Below are 21,483 nucleotides of genomic sequence, written 5' to 3' on the forward strand. Positions count from 1 at the left end.
TGACCCCATGGACTGTAGCCCCCCAGGTTCCTCTGTCCATGGGATTTCCCAGGCAAGAATACTGGAGTGGGTTGCCATTTCCTTCTCCAGGGGATCTTATTGACCAGGAATGGAACCCGTGTCTCCTGTGTTTTCTATATTGCAGGCAGATTCTTTACCTGCTGAGCCATCAGGAAAGCAAATGAAGGAAGCCTGAATTCAACTAAGTGGAGGAAATGAGGAGGTGAATTTTTAAACATATAATGTGTATGTGGAAAAAGCACAAGAGGGCTAATACTGAGTTGGTGGCATATGGGGTGTGTTGGTATCAATTCAGTGACTCCCAGTCAAGGTGAAAGGTGAATTCAAAACCAGGATGTCATCCTTTAAACCTTGCAAAGTTGATATTGCCAAGGGAGACTTGGCAAGCAACAACCTTAGGTTGAGTCAGTCTGTTCATTACAGAGTATTTGGCAAATACTTCCTTGGTACTTGGTTCAATCCTAGAAGCTGAGATTATGGTGATCAAAACAAAGAAAACCTATGGTCTCCTGGAGATACCATTGAGGTGGTAGGATTATCTTCAAGTGTCTTTCTCAGTGTATCTCTACATGCAAGCTAATTTAGTCAGAGGATGTAAGTGTTTCTAATAAATGCAATAGATGTGGAGTAATTGGCTCAAGGGACAAAGACAATTTATTGTTGAAGGACCGCCTCATTTGGGGGATTGGGGAAGGACTTAATAATGGTATTTAAGCACCACAGAATACAAGTAGATTTTTTAAAAATTTATTTTCTTGACGTACAATGTTGTGTTCATTTCTGCTATATAGCAAAGTGATTCAGGTATACATATATATATACATACTTTTTCATATTCTTATCCATTATGGTTTATCCCAGGATAATATAGGGCCCTGTGCTATTCAGGAGGACCTGTTGTTTCAAATAAATTATTTTTGAAATGCCTATTTGTTATCTCCACCAAGGAGATAATACATTCCTTAATTTTAGTGAATTTCCTTAAATTTCAACATTTAAAAAAACAGAAAACCAGTAAGATGAAAAAAACCAGTTTCTCAGTTGCGGTGGCAGCATTTCAAGGGCTCAACAGTCATGTGGCTCCTGGCACTAGATCAAACTGGACAGCACAGACAGCAAAATGGTCAGACCAGGGTGGGGTGCTCTACCATCATTTCCTCGTACCAGAGAGTAGAGTGCTGGTTTTCATAATTTTCTATTTCCCTGCCGGGGGAGGGGGGGGGGACACTCAAAACCCTTATCATATATAGATTTGAAACGTGAATGAATAAACTCATGGGCTAATCAAAATTCATTCTATCACTGGAGGGAAAGATGGTTCTAAGGAGTGGACTGTCTGACGTGTCAGAGAGACTTAAGTGATTATAAGGGGACAAAGCAGGAAAGGAAAATGATTGCTTGAATAAATAGAACGAAATGCGAAACAGAAGCCTTAGTCTTTAAGAGTGGTGGAGTATATAGGGAGTCAGTAAGATCTTTCTGGAAGAACTTGGAGCTAAATCTTGAGATTTGTCCACAGGCCTGACACCCGTGAAGAGCTGCCGTTTAAATATCCTGGAACTTCCCTGGGTGTTCAGTAGTTAAGACTCCATGCTTCCAATGCAGGGGGCATGGGTTTGATCCCTGGTCTGGGAACTAAGATCCCATATGCCACACGGTGCAGCCAAAAAGTAAGTTTAAAAAAAGTCTCAGCTCCTCTGTGATCCTCTGATTTGAGACAGGGGACTTCTTTCTCCCTCTTTCCTTCCCACTGTTTTTGAAGTGGCATCTTTGCTTTCTCCTTTATCTGGAGTTCTTTCCCATAATACCATGAGAATAGAAGATCCCAGTTATAAACAGTGAGTCTGACTCATAGGAGAAGCAATGGAAATTTGCCATGTTATGGCCGACTCAGAAGCAATAGCAATCCTGGGTTTGGGTCATTTACTCCTCCAGAAACATTTTAAAGCACCATCACTGCAAATCACTGTTTTGCACAGTGAGGAAACATCAGTGAACAGAATGGGCAAAAGAACAGCCTTCACCGTGGACCATACGATCTAGTGAAGGAGAGAGAGTGAATGGATTATAAAATGTTGGGAAGTGATAAATTCTATGAGGAGAAATAACTAATATTAACAATAGTAATTTACGGTAAGGTAGCAATGAGGGAGATTTCCCTTCCCCAAGGAAAGGCTTTTCTGGATGTGTGCTAAGTCCCTTCAGTCGTGTCTGACTCTTTGCAGCCCTGTGGATTGTAGTCCACCAGGCTCCTCTGTCCATGGGATTCTCCAGGCAAGAATACTGTAGTGGGTTGCCATTTCCTTCCCCAGGGGATCTTCCCGACCCAGGGACTGAAGGTCTCCTACATTGGCCGGTGGGTTCTTTACCACTAGCGCCGCCTGGGAAGCCTGTTAGCATTTAATAGCCCATTATTGAAACCCATTCAAGTTTTTGTTCTGAGAACTCGGGATACAAAAATACTACAGAGTTTCTGTCTGAGGAATTCATAGTACTTTTTGGAGGGCCGACAAGTCAGCATGATGGTCTGGAAAGATAATGATCTTCAGTCATCCCTTGTATTGACCTGTTGTCCCTTTTTCTCTTTTGGATGCCTTTTGTACTTTCTATTGTTAGTACCACAGGGTAGTTGCAATTTTATATTAATAGTTGTATTATTGTTTTTGAGACTGGCCTGGAAGGGTGTCCCTGACTGCTATCTGAAGAAGTAACATCTAAGATGACTCATGAGGGAACAGCCATAGTAACTAATATTCTCTCATTGCTTCCTGTGTGCCAAGGACTTAAGTGGAGGCAAAGTATTCACAAACTCTTGGTAGCCTATGAGACCACAAGGTCTTGGAAGTGAGCAGAGTAGTGGAAGAATTAAGTGGGAGGCAGGGAGTAATGAAGATAATGGAGAATCTGTTCGGTGTGTGCCTGTATGTAGCCTTAAAAGCATTCTCTTGAGATCTTGCTTTAGTCTGTTGTCAGTAAACTAATTCAGAGTTTTGTGGAGGGTATAATAACAAAGATGGTTGCAGTATGGGAAAAAAGGAGGTGGTTAGAGAGGCATTCACTTCTGGGGCTGGTGCGGTGGCAAATTCAGTAGTAATTCATATAAATGGAGCAAAGCAATGAGGGCAAGCACAGGGAATGCTTCTGGGGTTATTTTTGAGATGGTGTTAACAGGAATCAGTGGCCAGTGTGATGGTGACATGTAGGTTATATTTTGGGTTGATGTTCTGACCTTCACTTCAACCTACAATCCAGCTAACATCTCCATTCTTGATTTACTGTGTAGTAGTGACTGCTAGATGAGAAACAAAATAAGGGAAAATTCAGTCTGGAAGGGAGAGGACTTATATTTTAGAGTTGTGCACTTTGAGGAGCTTCCAAACTGGAGCAGGCAGTATGTTGTGATGCTATGTTAATCTTTGAGTTTAGTGAAGATTCCATCTCCAAGTCCATACCCCAAATATAATCAAAATTGTCAGCTTTACTTAATCCCTTCAAAATTTTTAAATGCTTAGTAATCATATTACTAAGGATCATATTATGAATGCTGTTCTGGAAGTCAATATTTCATCCTTTCAATAAGTCACTTAAAAAATACAGGTAATTCCACAATTGGTTTATTCATTTATATTATTTTCAAATTGACCACACCACATGGTATATGGGATTGTAGTTCCTGGTCCAGGGATCAAACCCGCAGCGCTGTATTGGAAGCATAGTCTTCACCAATGGACCACAAAGGAAGTCCCTATAATTGGCTTTTTAAAGGCTGTAGACTGTTCTGTTTAAAAGAGCTATGTTTAATTTACCAAACTCTTCACCTGCTGATTGTACACTCAGGTTATTCCTAGTTTAAAAAAAATTACCAAACAAAAATTCCTAGCATTGGAAATTCTGCATCAATTAGAATGAAAATTTTAAATTGTATAGATAATTTCTAAATTGCCCTCTTGAAAGGATGTACAGATAATATCTTCTACTACCCCTCTGTCTGTGTAAAATAACGGCTAATATTTAAGTGTTTTACTTGGGAATGATGCCAAACAATGTAATACTATATATCACCATGTAATTATTCGGAATTGCCCTTTGTTTTCTAAGGAAATACTTGCATTCCTTTTAAGCCTCGCCCCTCGGTTCGCAATTGGAAGCAGCCCATTCGCAGCCCCCGGCGTAAGTGTTTACAGTGCTGGGCTCTTCAGCATCGGCGGCTCCGCCCCTCAGACAGGTCTCAGACCGACCTTACTCATTCTCCATCCCCGCTCCACCTCCTTTCCAGATTTCACCTTGTCTTTGACAGCCGCCTTTATAACGGGTCTTCACTCCTACAAACTTCGTTGATCGTCCAAAGGCGGCTACTAACGCTAGCTCCTCGAGTCTCTCCGCCGTACGGAACCGCACTTCCTGCAAGATGGCCGCCCCCATGGTGTTTCTCCGGGGTGTTGACGGGCGCCGCCATCTCTCCGTAAGCCCAAAAAGGCAAAATAGAATCCAGCCCGCGCCGCCACTGTTGGATAGGGTCCAGCCTCTCAAAACTTGTTCGGCATGGTGCGTTTGACCGACAACGAGAAGGGAAAGGGAAGGGAAGTGTCCCAAAGTGATTTCAATTCCCGCTCTGAGCCCTAGCCTCTGCGGTGACCCTTTCCTCTCGCATCGCTGGGGTGGGCGTGATCCCGTTACGTCATAGAGCTGGGCGGGAGGCCAGAACTCCAAGACCTCAAAAGGTCGCGCCGAATCAGAAGCACCCCTAGCGACCGCCAGAGAGCGGACTTGCGCGCGACAAAGTGGTAATGGGAATGATTTTAGAAGTGAATTCAGCCTTTGGTAGCTGCCCGGAGCCTTGAGAATCTCAGTATCAGGTGGGTAGTGTTCGGGACGTCGATCCGGAGTGAGGGGCCTGCGAGGCCAATGGAAGGCCTTCAGGCGGTTTTTTTGTGTTCAGTCACTGGAGAGGCTTGGCTTTCGTCATACGCCCTTTGGCAGTCAGTGCTATTAAATCTCTGAAGAGAGAAACGACCGAGGCGCTGGACTGAGGGTTTGTGTCTTTGTGTTTTGAAACAGCCTTCCTAAAATTGAGTTCCCTTGCTGACTTTATAATTGACCTCTCCAGCCAAAACTTTTCTTTTTCGTGTCCCGCCCTGTTCCCCTCAGGATTGAGGACTATCAAAGAAAAGAGGGATTGAAAGTGAGCTGGATCCTGAAGGGCCCTCTTGGGTACAAAAGGCCCTCCCTGTCACCCCCTTTTCTTGTTTGTAGAAAAAGGCTTTGATCTCCTGGACTTTCAGGGATATCTAAAGAGCAGACTAATTAGGGAAGTGGGAAGTGAGGGAATGCAGAAACTAAGGAAAAGCAGGCAAGAAACAATAGTTCACGGAATCCTAGTTCCTCCTTAAGGGTTGTGCATAGGATCTTATGCATACCTTTGAGTTGTTCTGCAGAAACTCAGACATTTGCCAGGGCGGAAGATGTGATTATTTGCTGAGCACAAGCTTGTAGACCCCAGACTGGGTTAGAACTAGAAAGTTGATCATGAAGTTTCCTGAAGCTGTTACCTCACCACCAACCAGTCAGTAGGAAGTCATGAACCCTGCATCCTTCATCACAAATAATTGCTTTAAAAAACCTTTCCCTGAAAGGCATCAGGGAGTTGAGGTCTTCTGAGCCTAAGCTGTCAGTTCTCTTGGCTGGGCCCTGCAGAAAACGCTGGGCTTTGCTTCACAACAAAGTGGTGTCAGTAAATTGGCTTTGCTGCTCAGCGGGTGAGCTGACCCAAGTTTAATTTGATAACAATTTCTGCTCATGAGGCTCAGTGATTAAGAACTGGAGTGGTAGGTGAATATCAATGAATTTGGTGTTTTGTGTCGGTGTCTTGTCACTGTGGGACTCAGACATGGAGAAACCTGGAGTGGGGGAAGGGTGCCAGTGAACGGGGTTTTATGGTCCAGATTTAACTTGGAGTGAGGTTTTTTGTTTTGGTTTATTTTGTTGGGGTGACCAGTGTATGTGAGGAGGCATAAGGCTGGAGCTTTGGAGAGTAGGTAGGCTTGAGTTTCAGATATGGGCTCCTGGGCACAGATTTGATGATAGATTCATTCAGTTGATCCAAATCCAGTTCACTCCTTTAAGCTCATACCTTCCTCAAGACCTTAGTTGAAAACTATTGTTATGACATATGAACACTCTTGTCATTATCATCTTTCAAAAATAGTTAGATATAATCTAGTGATGTGTTATAAAAGGTGTGTTTTATTTCTCTTGCCTCCAAGTCTACACCACAGTTTTCTTGTGTATTCCCTTTCAGGTTCATTCTACACAAGTAAAAACATCTCTTTACCCTAAATGCTGATCTCCAATGGAAACCATGGTGTATGTATGTGTTTAATATTTTTGTGTTACCTTTGGATGGAAAAGGCACCTTTACCGTACCTTTGGAATGACCTGTATAAGAGATGTGGCTTCCCAGGTGGCTCAGTGGTAAAGAATCTGCTACCAGCATAGGAGATGCAAGCGGTGTGGGTTTGATCCTTGGGTGGGGAAGATCCCTTGGAGGAGGAAATGGCAACCCACTCCAGTATTCTTGCCTGGAAAGTCCCGTCCCAGGGACAGAAGACTCTGGTGGTCTACAGTCCATGGGGTCACAAGAGTCGGACATGACCGAGCAGCTCAGTACATGCATATGCACATATAACAGATGTTGGTTTTATCACTTTATTTCTTTTTTTTTTTCACTTTATTTCTAATTATAAACATTTCCATAGTATAAAGTGGTTACATTTTCTTAATGGGTGCAGTAGTGTCATGTCAGGTGAGTGAATCAGTTGCAAGGTTACTAGAGTCACATTAACTGTACATATACATTAATTTGGGTAGGCTTGACTTACATACTTAGGTTTTTCTGCAGCATGTTAACGATTCTCTGCTTATCCAGGTTCTCTCACCCACCCACAGGATTTGTTGTCATTTACTACTGAATAATTCAGAGTTTTCATTTATATTGCCTTTTTAGTTTGAAGGTTTTTCATTTTTTTCCCCTAGATATGCAGGTTTTGGTTTCCGTTTTTATAGATGTGTTGAATTTCCCATTGATATTTCTCTCTTGCGTCTCCTGCATTGGCAGGCGAATTCTTTACCACTGAGCCACCTGGGAATCCATATCTCTTATACAGATCATTCCAAAGGTACGGAAGAGGTGCCTTTTCCATGCAAAGGTAACACAAAAATATTAAACATATACATACACCATGGTTTGCATTTCTGGTTTTGTTGTGTTGTGGTCAAGAAATAAGCTTCTTTGATATTAATTTGTGAGACTTATGAAAATGTCTTTCTATGGCCTACTTTGCTCTTTAAGGCTTCATATTTTTCTCTTTGTACATGTGTGTATTTCTGGAAAAGCAGGTGGCCCTTCTAGGACAATAGGAGTGATGCCATAAAGTGATGTGTGCAGTGCCAGGAAACCATCAGGAAATCCTATCCGTTCGTTATAGGAGGGAGAGGAGGACTCGTGAACAGGGGATTATGAAATTTGAATGTGGGCGAGATGTTGTATTCATCTTCTCCTGTATTCATGAGTAGTCCTGAGTTTGATGGTCCTTGATAGTCCTATAAATAGTTCTATACGTTTTCTCTTGTCCAGATCTCTGGTCCTGGAGCATAGAGTAAAGTGATTCAAGATTGGTGACCGAGTGGAATTGCATGTACCCAGAGGTCAAAGACAGAGGATGAGTTGCTTGGATGGCATCACTGACTCAATGGATATGAGTTTGAGCAAGCTTCGGGAGATAGTGAAGGTAAGGGAAGCCTGGTGTGCCGCAGTCCATGGGGTCACAAAGAATCAGACATGACTTAGTGACTGAACAACAAGAGATCAAAGAACAGTTGTGGTGGGTAGAATGGGGGTGGGTCTGTGGTTTTGGGGATTTAGAAAAGCTATTGGGAAATTATCTTGGAAAAAATTGTGGCCAGAAGGAGTGGAAGCAAAAACTCATGGTGATCCCACTGAATCAGTGAGCTTATAATGTGAGTCTTTCTGACTCCTTGTCTGTCTTTGATTTGCTGCTTTGGAATGAGTGTTGGGACTTGCTCCTGTTCTAGTTTTCTCTTTGTGGAAGAAGTTTGCTCTGTGTTTGTGCATTGAGTGTTCTAAGAGCTGTTTCAGACATCCAGTGTATGTGCTGTGCTTGTATGCTACTTTCTAGGGTGGTATTATGGGTAGTGAACTTTTTCAGCCAGCTCTTCAGAGAACTAAACTTTTGGAGGTTGTTTGGTAAAGAAGGTACAAAGTGGTTAAGGTGATGAGCTGTGGAGAGAAGAAGCCCACGTTTGAGATTCAGCACTGCCTTTGAGAAAGTATGCCACTCCGGACAAGATACTTTAGGTTCTAAGCCTTGACTTGTTTCATTTAAACATAAATCTAGTGATTTGATACATCTGGATTGGTGGCAAGGATTAAATAAGAAAATACTTATGATTTGCTTAGCATGTTAATCTTCATGGTGTTTGCACTGCCCTGAGGTCTAGATGTTGTGGTTTTCGAAACAAAAGGAAACTTTCAAGTATTAGAATATTATGTTAGAGGACACCTATATTAGATTTTGTGTTGGTTCTGTAATTTTGTTGTTCAATCGCTCAGTCATGTCTGACTCTTTGCAATCCTCTGGACTGCAGCACGCCAGGCTTCCCTGTCCTTCACCATTTCCTGGAGTTTACACAAACTTGTGTCCATTGAGTCGATGATGCCATCCAACCATCTCATCCTTTGTCGGCCCCTTCTCCTCCTGCCTTCAATCTGTGATAAAGTAACAAAAACTTAGTTGTGTAAACACAAATCTATTGTCTTAGAGTTCTATGGGTTAGGAGTTCAACATGGATCTTACAGGGCTAAAACCAAGGTCTTAGCAGGAGTGTGTTCTTTCCTGGAGGCTGTAGGGGACAAGCTATTTCTTTGTCTTTTCAAGCTTCTAGAGTCTGTCCATGCTCCTTGGCTCCTGATTCCCTTTATTCCCATCTCCAAAGCCAGCAACGGCCTGTCGAGTTCTTATCACATCGCATCTCTCTCTGGTCCCTTCTGCTTTCTTCCACACATAAGGGCCCATTTGGTTACATTGGGCCTACCTGAATAATCCAGGGAATCTCTGGATTAGTAGGTCATCTGATTAGCAACTGTAATTTCATTAACAACCTCCATTCCCCTTTGCCATGTGATGTAACATATTCACAGCTTCCAGAGATTAGAACGTGGATATCTTTGTGGGGGCTGTGACTCTGCCTACCACAGCAACTTTAGCAACACCAACAAGGTGTATGGCCCAGTAGTTGTGGTTTAGTCCCTCAGTCTTGTCTGACTCTTTGTGACCCCAGGGACTGTAGCTGGACTGTAGCCCACCAGGCTCTTCTGTCCATGGGATTTCCAGGGGAATGTACAAATTGAAGTGAATTGGCTTTTGGACTGGGCTTGACATGTATACACTATTGATACTATGATATCACTATGATATACACTATTGATTAGATAACTGATGAGAACCTGCTGTATAGCACAGGGAAATCTACTCGGTGCTCTGTGGTGAACAAAATGGAAAGGCACTCTAAGGAGATGGGGATATATGTATATGTGTCCCTGATTCACTTTGCTGTACAACAGAAATTTACACAGCATTGTAAAGCAATTATACTCCAGGAAAAGTAAAGTGAGTTTGTTTTTAAGTCCTTAGAATCAAGTGAAGTAAGCAGAAGGAAGTTCCAGGACCAGGAAAGGATCACTTCCAGGAATATGTTAATTTGAGATGTGAAGTCTATGATCAGAATTTGAGTGACAATCTGGAAAAATAGAAGAATCCCAGTTCCAGTCATTTTCTAAGAACAGAAGAAAATGACCACGGTCCAGGTGAGTTTGACGTGTTTACTTCCTCCTTTCTTTTATGTTGTATTTGTAGAGGCTTATAAAAATTGACTTAATTTATTGGAAAATGACACATTTTTGAGAGCCTGAATCTGAAGAAAAATAAATATCAACCATGATGTCTGTGTCAGGGTAAATTTGAAATGGGGGGGAATGCAGGTAAAGAATCTACTCAGAATTTTTAACGTCAGAATATTAATGAAAAAACTGTAAGACCCTAGGGGTTATTTATGTTGTTGTTCAGTCACTAAGTCTTGTCTGACTCTTTGCAACTCCATCGACGGCTGTGTACCAGGCCTCTCTGTCCTTCACTGTCTCCCAGAGTTTGCTCAAACTCATGTCCATTGAGTTGGTGATGCCATCCAACCATCTCATCCTCTGTTGCCCCCTCTCCTCCTACTCTCAGTCTTTCCCAGCATCAGGGTCTTTTTCCAATGAGTCAGCTCTTTGCATCTTGTGGCCAAAATATTGGAATTTCAGCATCAGTCCTTCCAGTGAATATTCAAGGTTGATTTCCTTTAGGATTGACTGGTTTGATCTCCTTGGGAGATCCAAGGGACTCTCAAGAATCTTCTGCAGCACCACAATTGGAAGGTATCAATTCTTCGGCGCTCAGCCTTCTTTATAGTCTAACTCTCACATCCGTATATGACTACTGGAAAAACCATAGCTTTGACTATATGGACCTTTGTGGGCAAAATGATGTCTCTGCTTTTTATTTTATTTTATTATTATTTTTTTAATTCCCCCCCCCCCCCATTTATTTTTATTAGTTGGAGGCTAATTACTTTACAATATTGTAGTGGCTTTTGCCATACATTGACATGAATCAGCCATGGATTTATGTGTATTCCCCATCCCCATCCCCCCTCCCACCTCCCTCTCTACCCTCTGGGTTTTCCCAGTGCACCAGGCCCGAGCACTTGTCTCACGCATCCAACCTGGGCTGGTGATCTGTTTCACCCTTGATAGTATACTTGTTTCGATGCTGATCTCTTGAAACATCCCACCCTTGCCTTCTCCCACAGAGTCCAAAAGTCTGTTCTATACATCTGTGTCTCTTTTTCTGTTTTGCATATAGGGTTATTGTTACCATCTTTCTAAATTCCATATATTTGTGTTAGTATACTGTATTGGTCTTTATCTTTCTGGCTTGCTTCACTCTGTATAATGGGCTCCAGTTTCATCCATCTCGTTAGAACTGATTCAAATGAATTCTTTTTAAGGGCTGAGTAATATTCCATGGTGTATATGTACCACAGCTTCCTTATCCATTTGTCTGCTGATGGGCATCTAGGTTGCTTCCATGTCCTGGCTATTATAAACAGTGCTGCGATGAACATTGTCTCTGCTTTTTAATATGCTGTCTATGTTTGTCATAGCTTTCCTTCCAAGGAGCAAGTATCTTTTAATTTCGTGGCTGCAGTCACTGTCCATAGTGATTTTGGAGCCCAAGAAAATAAAATCTGCCACTGTTTACACTTTTTTCCCATCTATTTACCATGAAGTGATGGGACCAGATGCCGTGATCTTAGTTTTTTGACTGTTGAGTTTTAAGCCAGCTTTTTCATTCTCTTATGTTGCTTTACTAGATTATCTCCAATAATTTTGGAAGCTAGTGCCAACAAGAGAAATAGCAAGCACTATGTAATTCATGTTTTTTTGCAGAGAAGGTAGATCATTTCCTCAGTAAAGTAAGTCTTTCCTGGTACTGAAGTTTTAATAAATTACTTATTTATTTGGCTGTGTTTGGTCTTAGTTGCAGCATACAATATCTTTCAGTTGTGGCATGTGAGATCTAGGTCCCTGGCCAGGGACCGAACCAGGGTCCCCTGCATTGGAAATGTGGAACCTTAGCCACTGGACCAGCAGGGAAGTCATCACTGCTGCTGAGAACTTAGAGACAATAAATCATATTGGTTATTCTTTTGTTATGTATACATAGTTTCCCTTTGGATATTTTTGAGTTTTCCCTTTGAGTTTGGTGTTCTGCAGTTTTACCTCCATGTGTGTATAGCAGTGGATCTCTTTTTCCTCCTGCTTGGCATTGTTGAGTTCTCTCATTCTGAGGTTTTGTCTTTTACCAGTTCTAAAATGTAATCTGCCTGTTTATCTTTGGTTATTACCTTCCCTCAGATTTTTTTCTTCTTCCCTCAGATTCAGAATAGGTGTAAATTCAACATTCTCACTATGTCCTTCATATCTCTCAACCTCACTTTTGTATTTTCCATTGTTTTCTTTTGTACTTCAGATCTGTTGTCCAGTTCACGTCTGTGTTATATCGAATTGGTAGTCAGTCTGCAAATTGAAATTCCTAGTTTCAGTTTCTGGATTCATTGCTTTGAATTGATCTTTGTTTCTTCAAGTTAGCCGTCTCATCTTTAAGACTGTGTTATGCCTTTGCACGCATTAAACATTGTCTATATTTCAGTGTCTTACAGTTCCAGCATCATCAGGTTTTTCATGTTTAATTCTAGTGCTTATTGTTTCTGTTTAACTTGTGCACTGTGAAGGCTTCTTGAGGGTAAGAACATGCGTGTTCATTTTGATATCACCTGCACATAGTTCAGTGAATGCACATATGTACACAGATGACAGATGTGTCAAGGTTAAAAGAAGTTTTAATGATGACATTTCAGGAAACCTGAATTATTGAGTGAATGGGTGGCTGAATTAGAGTAACAGGATCTGTATAAGATTTTCCATTCTTCCACACTGGATAATATATCACATATATGGATACAGCCTACGCAGTAGAAAGGATTAGATTTCTATATGTCTCTTCCAAACCATCTAAGAATCACCCCAGATTAAAGAAGAATTTGTTACTACGGGGATCATTATTGTTTGAAGATGTGGCTGTGGAGTTCACCTGGGAGGAGTGGAGGCTACTAGACCCTGCTCAGAAGGACCTATACCAGGACGTGATGCTGGAGAACTATAGCAACCTGCTGTCTGTGGGTGAGGACCGCTCCCCCGTGCCACTCAGCGTGCCCGGTCAGCAGTCTTGCCTTTCTCAGTTGTGGAATGATTGGGGGGCAGATATCTGAAGTACGAATGATGTAAGAGAGATTGTCAGACTTCTGCCAAGGGCCAGATACTGCAGTCTGTGTGGGCTGCCTACTGTTTCTCTAGCATATTCTTTTTTTTTTAAAGAGCACATTTATTTACTTACTTATTTTTTTTTAGTGCACACACACTATATATATATGATATATTATTTATTTATTTATTTATGGCTGTGCTCGCTCTTCTATGCTGTGTGGGCTTTTCTCTAGGAAGTGGGGACTACTTTCTAGTTGCAGTGCACAGACTTCTCATTGCAGTGGCTTCTCTTGTGTGGAGGTCTCTAGGGCATGGGGGCTTCAGTAGTTGGGGTTCCTGGGCTCAAGAACACAGGCTCAGTAGTTGTGGCACATGGGCTTAGTTGCTCCTCAGCATGTGGAATCTTCCCGGACCAGTGATCAAACCCGTGTCTTCTACATTGGCAAGTAGATTCTCTACCACTGAGCCACCAGGGAAGCCCAGAATATATATATATATATATAATCGATTATGTAGGTATTCTGCTAAATTTATTATATGTCTTATAAGTAAATAAGAGTTAGTCACTCAGTCGTATCTGACTCTGTGACCCCATGGACTAGCCCACTAGGCTTCTCTGTCCATGGAATTCTCCAGGCAAGAATACTGGACTAGGTTGCCATTTCCTTCTCCAAGTTATCTTCCCAATCCTTCAGGGATTGAACCCAGGTCACCTACACTGCAGACAGATTCTTTACCATCTGAGCCACCAGGGAAGTCCATACGTACTATGAAAGATACATAAAAATAGAAGCGTCAAAAGGATGAGACATTCATGAGATGAATATTTTTAAGTAATTTTAATTTTTAAAATGTAGTGATACAAAACATGTTTGCTATCGTGTTTTAGAAGTTTTCCTTTACTTCTTGAATACTCTGTTTTGTTAAGAGCACTTTATTCTGAATGAATAACACTTTTAAAGTGTGACAGTGTAATGTCTTAGTTACAGTCACTGACCAGAGTTTGTTGACCCATACATATGACTTGAATTTTTATAAATGATAGATTCTTAGTCTCCCCTCAGGCCTCAGACAGATTTATTTCATCTAGGATCTTGATTTGTTTTGCTTAGATTTTTTTTTTCTTTCTATGGATTCTCAAGTTTTTGCTACTGCAAGGGGAAAGCTACTTCCAAGGTGCAGCGTCATAATCTGTTAATATAAACGGGATCATTGAACAGTGTTTAGATTTCATGCCCAAAGATTTTGCTAAATAGTATGTTATTTTTTTGTGAATAGGGTATCGAAGTCCCAACAAGCTGAAGCAAGGAGACAAACCATGGATAGAAAGGGAAAGTATCCATGATCCAGGTAAGTGCATGAGAAACATCCAGGGAGAAAAGAAGTAAATTCCTAGATCTGTGAAGGCCTCACAGCTTTGAAGTCATGTTATGGTGACTCATCTTCTAGTTTCTAAACTTTGACAGTATCTCAGCAGAGCCTCTGAGGATTCCTCTCCTATGTTAATATTCATTACTTAATCATTTAGAGGAAAATACTCATGTTTTCGCCTCTGGATTTTATACTGATTTATTTCATCTAGAGTCTTGATTTGCTTTGCTTAGATTTTTTTCTCTCTATGGATTCTCAAGTTTTTCACTTCTTCATTGACTGCCGTAGTATCACTGCTTGTTCCTTCCTCTTACCTTGCTTTGAAAATTCAGGCTTCCATGCCTCTCTGCAAAGAGAGAACTTCAAATTCACCATCATCTCCTGACTAGTGAACCTCAGGTAATACTGATTTCCCTTCCTAACATTCAGCCCCACCCTGAATGCTGTGTTCTCATGGAAACTTGGTCTTTTAGTGTACATCTGTCTGTTTATTCATTCTGGATGGGCAAATATGAGATAAAGCAAATGTAGCAACATGTTAACTGTAGAATCAAAGAGGTGGGTATATAGCTGTTCACTGTGTAGTTCATTCAATTTGTATGTTTGAAAAAATTTTTTAATAAAATTATGAGAAATGCTATCAGTATTGTAATTTTCAGAATGAATTATGCCTCCCATATAGACTGAAATAAAGGAATTCAGTCAAGTAAAAAAAAAAAAATTCACAATCTTTGGCCTCACCTGAAGTGAAACCATAACCCTCATGCATACTTTGCTGATTTCTTCATATATTTGCTGGATCAGATATATATATATATATATATATATATATTTTTTTTTTTTTTTCCCTCTCTTTTTTGGCCGTGCTGTGTGGCACACAGGATCTTAGTTCCCAAATCAGGGATCAAACCTGTGTCCCCTACAGTGGAAGCTCAGAGTCTTAACCACTGGATCACCAGGGAAGTCCTCACAAAACCTTCAATTGTAAAAAAAGAAACCACACTATCTGCAAAGTACAATAAAGCAAAGCACAATAAAATGAGCTGTGTTTGTATAGAAATATTACCTAAAGAGGGAATTCATTGGCAATCCTGTGGTTAGGACTCCATGCTTCCCCTGCAGTGGGCGTGGACCAGATTAGATCCCTGGTCAGGGAACTAAGATCCCCTACAAGTGTGTGGTGCAGCCAAAAAAACCAAATTGAATTGAAGGTTTGTGGCAGCTCTGTGTCAAGCAAACCTGTTGGCACCATTTTTTCCAACAGCATTTGCTCACTTTGTGTCTTTCTCAAATTTTGGTAATTCTCTCAATATTTCAAACTTTTTATTATTATGTTTGTTATGGTGATTTGTAATCCATGATCTTTCATTTACTTCTACAACTCACAGAAGGCTCAGATGATGGTTAGCAATTTTTAATGAGAAAGTATTTTTAAATTGAGATATGTACTCTGTTTTAGACATAATGCTATTGCACACTTAACAGACTACAGTATTATGTAAACATAACTTTTATATGCACTGGGAAATAAATTCTTGTCACTAGCTTTATTGCAATACTTGCTTTATTGTGGAGGTCTGGAACTGAACCTGGAATATCTCTGAGTTATGCCTGTACAGATAACCCCATATTTGTCCTCTAACCAAAATCTTCTCCAGATTCCTCTTTCCAGTTGAGTTCTTTATGTCTGTACTAAGATACCCACCTCAGAATGTTTGTGTCAAAATACACACCGATTTTCCCACGTTAAAAATCTCTTTCCCTGGTGTTCCTCACCAACTTAAGCTGGAACTTCTAGTCATTTAGGCCAAATACCTGAGGAAAATCTTTAATTCCTCCTTTTTATTTACATTGAATTCAACAGTGAATGTTGTTTTTTCCTTCTAGATGTGCCTTGAGTTCCTTGACTTGTCCACATGTACACTGTTGTTGCTCCAGACCAAGCCACTGTTGTCTCTTGTCTGATTACTTCATTAACTTTCTCTTCCACACTTCTTCCTCTCCCATCACTATCCACACAGCAGTCAGCAATCTTTTGGAAATATAAATCAGAACCCCCCACCTCCTCAGAGCTTCTAGTGGCTCATCACTAGTCTTAGCATTAAATTCAGATTCTTCTACCATATCTACATAGTATGACTTCTGTCTACCTTTTGAACTTAAAGTTTTCCTTCTCCCTATGTAACTGTTCCATTCAGGGCCCACTGGCTACCTTTCTGTTTCTTTACTTGGCCAAACCTTTCCTTTGTCAAGGCTTTTACACTGCTGTCATACTTGAGTGAAACATGAAGTTACTTACATGAAGCTGCTTAATTTTTATTCCTAGTTTCTTGGCTCACCTTTTATTTCCTCACAGGGCATTGTTCTTTTTCATGTGCTGGGAACCACTTTTCAGTGTGAATTTGTCTTATTTCTTTGCTTCCATTTTGTTCTCTTTTGCCCAGGGGAATGCAGAAAATGTGTTTCTCTTTGGTGTGTATTCAGATGCTGTGACAGCACATGATACATATTAGACATTCAATAAATATTGGGGGAGAGAATGGATACATCCTCCATCATGTTAGATCAGAATGTCTCCAACTTATTTTATTTTGTGTTAATGACACATATTTCTACTTTGTCCTCTTTTGCCGGTTTTGCAAGGATCTCTTTGGAGAGTACCAAATATTTTACTAATTGAGAATTGTCTGCCACTGATTCTATATCTTTGTTTTTTTTAGATGTTATGACCTTATTGTGTTTACCCCCATTTTCAAGAAGTAAATTTATACTTAATGATTTTTTTCATATGACATAATTGTCACAGAGAGCTAGCCCAAACCATTTCATTTTAGAAGCAGTTTTATTGCATATCCTGATTATGAAAGAATTCATTTTCTTTCTAGAAGTTGGTGATCCTATGCAGCAATCCTTGGAAATCCAATACAAGCATAAAAATATGGAAAGAGGCCATGAATTCAGTTCTTTGGGAAATATTTTTTGTCTGCGTGGAAATCTTGTTACTTTAAGGCAAAGCCATGAGAAGTTTGACATACTGAATTCTAATTTAGATTTAGTTAACCAGAATAGAAGCTCCATGGCAAAAAATCCTGACAAGTTTAATAAATACGAGAAATCATTTCTTCATAGTAAGCATGAAAAACATTACACTGGAATTAAATGCAATAAACATGGAAACACTCTCCACACCAATTCAAAACTCAGTATACATCAGATTGAAAAAGGAAAGAAACATGAGTGTATGGAATGTGGTAAAATCTTCATCAAAAAGTCTCAACTCACTGTACACCATAGAACACATACAGGAGAGAAGCTGTATAAATGCCTTAAATGTGGTAAAACCTTCTGTAGAAAGGCAGAGCTTAATATACATATGCAAGTTGAACAAGGAATAAAACCCCACGCGTGCAGTGAGTGTGGGAAAACCTTCTCTAGGAAGTCTCAGCTCCTTGTACATCAGAAAACTCACACAGGAGAGAAACCATATATGTGCAGTGAATGTGGGAAAGGCTTCATCCAGAAGGGTAACTTCCTTATACATCAACGAATTCATACTGGAGAGAAGTCCTTTAGATGCAAAGAGTGTGGTAAAGCCTTCAGTCACAAGCCATGTCTCGTTGCACATCAAATATTTCACACTGGAAATCCTCCCTATGTATGCAGTGAGTGTGGAAAAGCCTACTTTCAGAAGTCAAGTCTCGTTAGACATCAAAGAGGTCACACAGAAAAGTGCCACAAATGCAATGTGTGTGGGAAAAGCTACTCCACAAAGTTCATACTTAGCAGACACCAAAGAGTCCATACAGGAGAGAAGCCCCATGGGTGCAGCAGCTGTGGGAAAGCCTTCTGCCATAAGTCCTCCCTCACTAAACATAAGAGAACTCATACAAAAGAGAAACGTGTCGATTCAGTCAAGGTGGAAGAGGTTTCCTTGGAGAGCCATGACTCATGTGCCACAGAACCCAAACAGGAGAAAACCTCTGTTGAGACAGTGACAATGCAGGGGCCTGCTATGGCAGTGCAGGCATCATTAAACATCCATGGGTTCCTTGCCCGAGGGAATGTGGTTCTTGTGGGAGAGCCTGTGGCCAGACGTGTCCCCTCAGGAGATGGCAGAGTTTTCACAGGAGAGGAACCTCATGAATGGGGTTGTGTGGTACTGCCTTCAGTTACCAATTATGTCTTCTTTTATGTCACAGGAAACATGTAAGGAGGAGTGCATTCAATGTGGACCAGCCTTTGGAGCAGACTTTAGCTTTTTATGTAGTTGAAAACTCTCACTGAGAGAATGCTAATGAATGTAGCGATAATGGAAAGGTCAATCAGTCAGTCAGTGTTAGTCGCTCAGTTGTGGCTGACTCTTTGTGACCCCATGGACTGTAGCTTGCCAGGCTCCTCTGTCCATGGAATTCTCCAGGCAAGAATACTGGAGTGGTTGCCAATCCCTTCTCCAGAGGATTTTCCCAACCCAGGGATCAAACCTGGGTCTCTCACATTGCAGGCAGATTCTTTACCATCTGAGCCACTAGGGGAGCCCAGTACAAAGATATACCTCATTAAATATCAGCAGCTCTTAGTAGGTTGAATAGTAGCGAGCTTGACTTCAAAAGCATCATAAATTCACATCAGAAAGAAATTTTGGGAAGGCAAATATGTCCAGTCCATAAGACCACCCTCATGTTTGATTATTCTCTGAAAGCACTGACTCAGAAACTAAAAAACCCCACAAAAACCTCAAAAACTCAAAAAAGAAAAACTCAAAAGCTGCTATACTTATGGTTACAGGTTATGATGGTGAAAAGTTACAAATTAACAAATCTAAAATGTGCTTAAGGCAGACTTTAGGAGAAACCAGGTACATCCAGTTGTCCTCCCAGTGGCGTTCGTTGTATGGACTGTAATTCTGTGAGCAACTCATGTGCATATTGCCAGCCAGAGAAACTCACCTGAGCCTTAGTGCCTAGGGACTTGGGATGGGGTTTCATTAAAGGGGCTCCTTATGCTAGCATGGAGAAACCACATGGCTGACTTTAGTTTTTCAAACTCCAGCCTCCTTAAAGTCAAACCAATACAGCATGGCCCAGACCCCCCGGGCAAACAAAAGCAAGTGTTCACCAAAAATCATATTGCTGGCATAAACTGTATGACATGGTTCAAACCCCAGGTATGTAAAGATGCTCTCGGCAGGCAGGCTGTTCAAGGGCTTAGAGGTTCCCTCTCAGGTGCAGATCAAAAGCCAGTCCTTTCTTTGGAATGTGCAGGGTCTGAACACCTTCAACCTGCCAAGTCAGCTTCTAATTTGCATATCAGTGAAAACGGTAAGGTTTTTAATAACATTGTTCCTCATCATGTGTCAAAAATAAATGTCTATGGATACACGAAATGTGTAGAACCTTTAGCAGAATGGCAGCCAGTCTCATAAAGGAGATAAGCTTGTGATTGCAGTGGAAATTTGGAAACTTGTTGATGTAAAACTACCCTCATTTTCCATCAGATTAACACCCTTAATATGTGTGTGTGTGTGTTTTCATGTTTTGGCTGCACGCCACAGCTTGTGGAACTTTCCTGACCAGGGAATCAAACCCATGCCCCCTGCAGTGGAAGCATGGAGTCTTAACCACTGGACTGCCAGGGAAGTCCTTAATGTGTAGTTTGATAGATAAGGACTTGAACTCTTTCTCATTGCTAGGGAATGACTCCATAACTCACCTGATGATGGTTCATAGGCAGTGTCACATTGTACCTATTATATCTAAATCTTTGGTCACCTTTGTTAGATTCTTTTAGAAGCAAGTTGCTAGGCCAGCCCACCCTCAATGGGAGAGTTGCACATCTCTGAGGGCCTTCTTAGAGTCAACCTACCTGAATAATCATCAGGGAAAAAGATATTCTTTGTGGAAAGTTGCCATGGTTTCCTGTTTAAACAGCGCTTGAACAGAACCTGGTGCTCTCTGTTCCCCTCACCCCCACCCCCAACCCCACCTTGATCCAGCCTGGCTATGTAGAGCCAGCCTTCTGCCACCGCCTCAGGGCACCCTTGGACCACTCCCAAGGTGTCTGCTGCTGCTCCAGTGCAGTGAGCCACTGCCTCTCAGCCCCCTGATGTGACCACCGTGTACCCCTTGCAGGGGCCCTAGCACTCCCGTCAGGGCTTGGAGGCCACAGTCAACTGCCAGAGCCACCTGGAGCCTCCCAAGTTTACCTGTCCACCTCTCACTACTCTGATGGCAACGATGTGGCTTTGGAGAACTTTGTCAGATGTCTTCCTAGCCAGTCTCATGAGGGGAGGGAACATGCTGAGAAGCAGATGAAGCTGCGAGAACCTCTGAGGCGGCTGCATCTTCCTCTGGTGTATCCAGGAACTGGAACAGGATGACTCAGAGTGGGCTCAGTGCAATGGAATGTGTGTTCCACTCAGAAAAGTGCATGAATCAGTCACTACTGGGACTGCACACACGTTATATGATATATAATACCTGCTGACAGAGATGAGCCCTGCTTGTGTGACAACCTGAGTGAGCAGGTGAAACACACCAGAACTGAGTGACCACATAACCGACTTGTGTGTGATGAGGGTTCCTGAATCGGGTGTGGCAGAGTGTTTCTGACAGGCATACCCAATGATGATGAGAGCTAAGCATTAGGCTGGCTTCCCAGTGGCCATGGGGGTGACTTCCATGGTCACCATGGTAGTGCATCCCTTTTGGGTTTTTCTTTACCCTTTCTGTAAGTTGTATAATACTAAAGCATCCACTTAACTTTTTTTGTTTTTTTTTGTTTTTTTTTTTTATTTGCCTGTTCCTTCAAATTTGGTACCTAGAAAAAAAAAAATGACAGACACATTAAAGACCCCAGTATATACTCAGATTCTAGTACCATTGAGAACACCCAGTCTCATGGGAGGAGGGCCCTGGCTGATAAGAAAATCTCACAAATGTCCCCTTGTTTGTTACATAGGAGGGATTTAGCTAGAGGTCATTGCTTGCCAGTTATTCACTTCAAACTTTGTGCTGAGTCAGGACCCTGGAGGATGAATAACTCCCCCTCCCCAAAGTTTCTCCCCCCACTGCTCTCCTCTCATTTCCCCCTCTCCACCTTGGAACTCTTCTTCCACTCTCTGAGGAGAGTATATGGCTGGCCGTTGCTAG

The 21,483-nt window shown here is 41.5% G+C and overlaps 2 protein-coding genes across 2 annotated transcripts; both read left to right on the plus strand.

The window, feature by feature from the left end:
• The first annotated feature begins 114 nt into the window (after positions 1–114).
• Positions 115–21,032, plus strand: LOC133054799 (zinc finger protein 614-like). The gene is made up of 7 exons (XM_061140116.1): positions 115–223; positions 4,298–4,566; positions 7,655–7,808; positions 9,725–9,904; positions 12,718–12,880; positions 14,243–14,314; positions 20,464–21,032. Exons 4-7 carry the CDS (start codon positions 9,890–9,892, stop codon positions 20,709–20,711), a joined length of 498 nt encoding a protein of 165 aa, XP_060996099.1. The 5' UTR covers positions 115–223; positions 4,298–4,566; positions 7,655–7,808; positions 9,725–9,889; the 3' UTR covers positions 20,712–21,032.
• On the plus strand, positions 15,230–18,545 carry LOC133052360 (zinc finger protein 501-like). The gene has a single exon (XM_061137203.1). It carries the CDS (start codon positions 17,196–17,198, stop codon positions 18,543–18,545), a length of 1,350 nt encoding a protein of 449 aa, XP_060993186.1. The 5' UTR covers positions 15,230–17,195.
• Positions 21,033–21,483: the final 451 nt, after the last annotated feature.

The sequence above is a fragment of the Dama dama genome, chromosome 4 (assembly GCF_033118175.1).
Source record: "Dama dama isolate Ldn47 chromosome 4, ASM3311817v1, whole genome shotgun sequence".
Classification (NCBI taxonomy): Eukaryota; Metazoa; Chordata; class Mammalia; order Artiodactyla; family Cervidae; genus Dama; species Dama dama.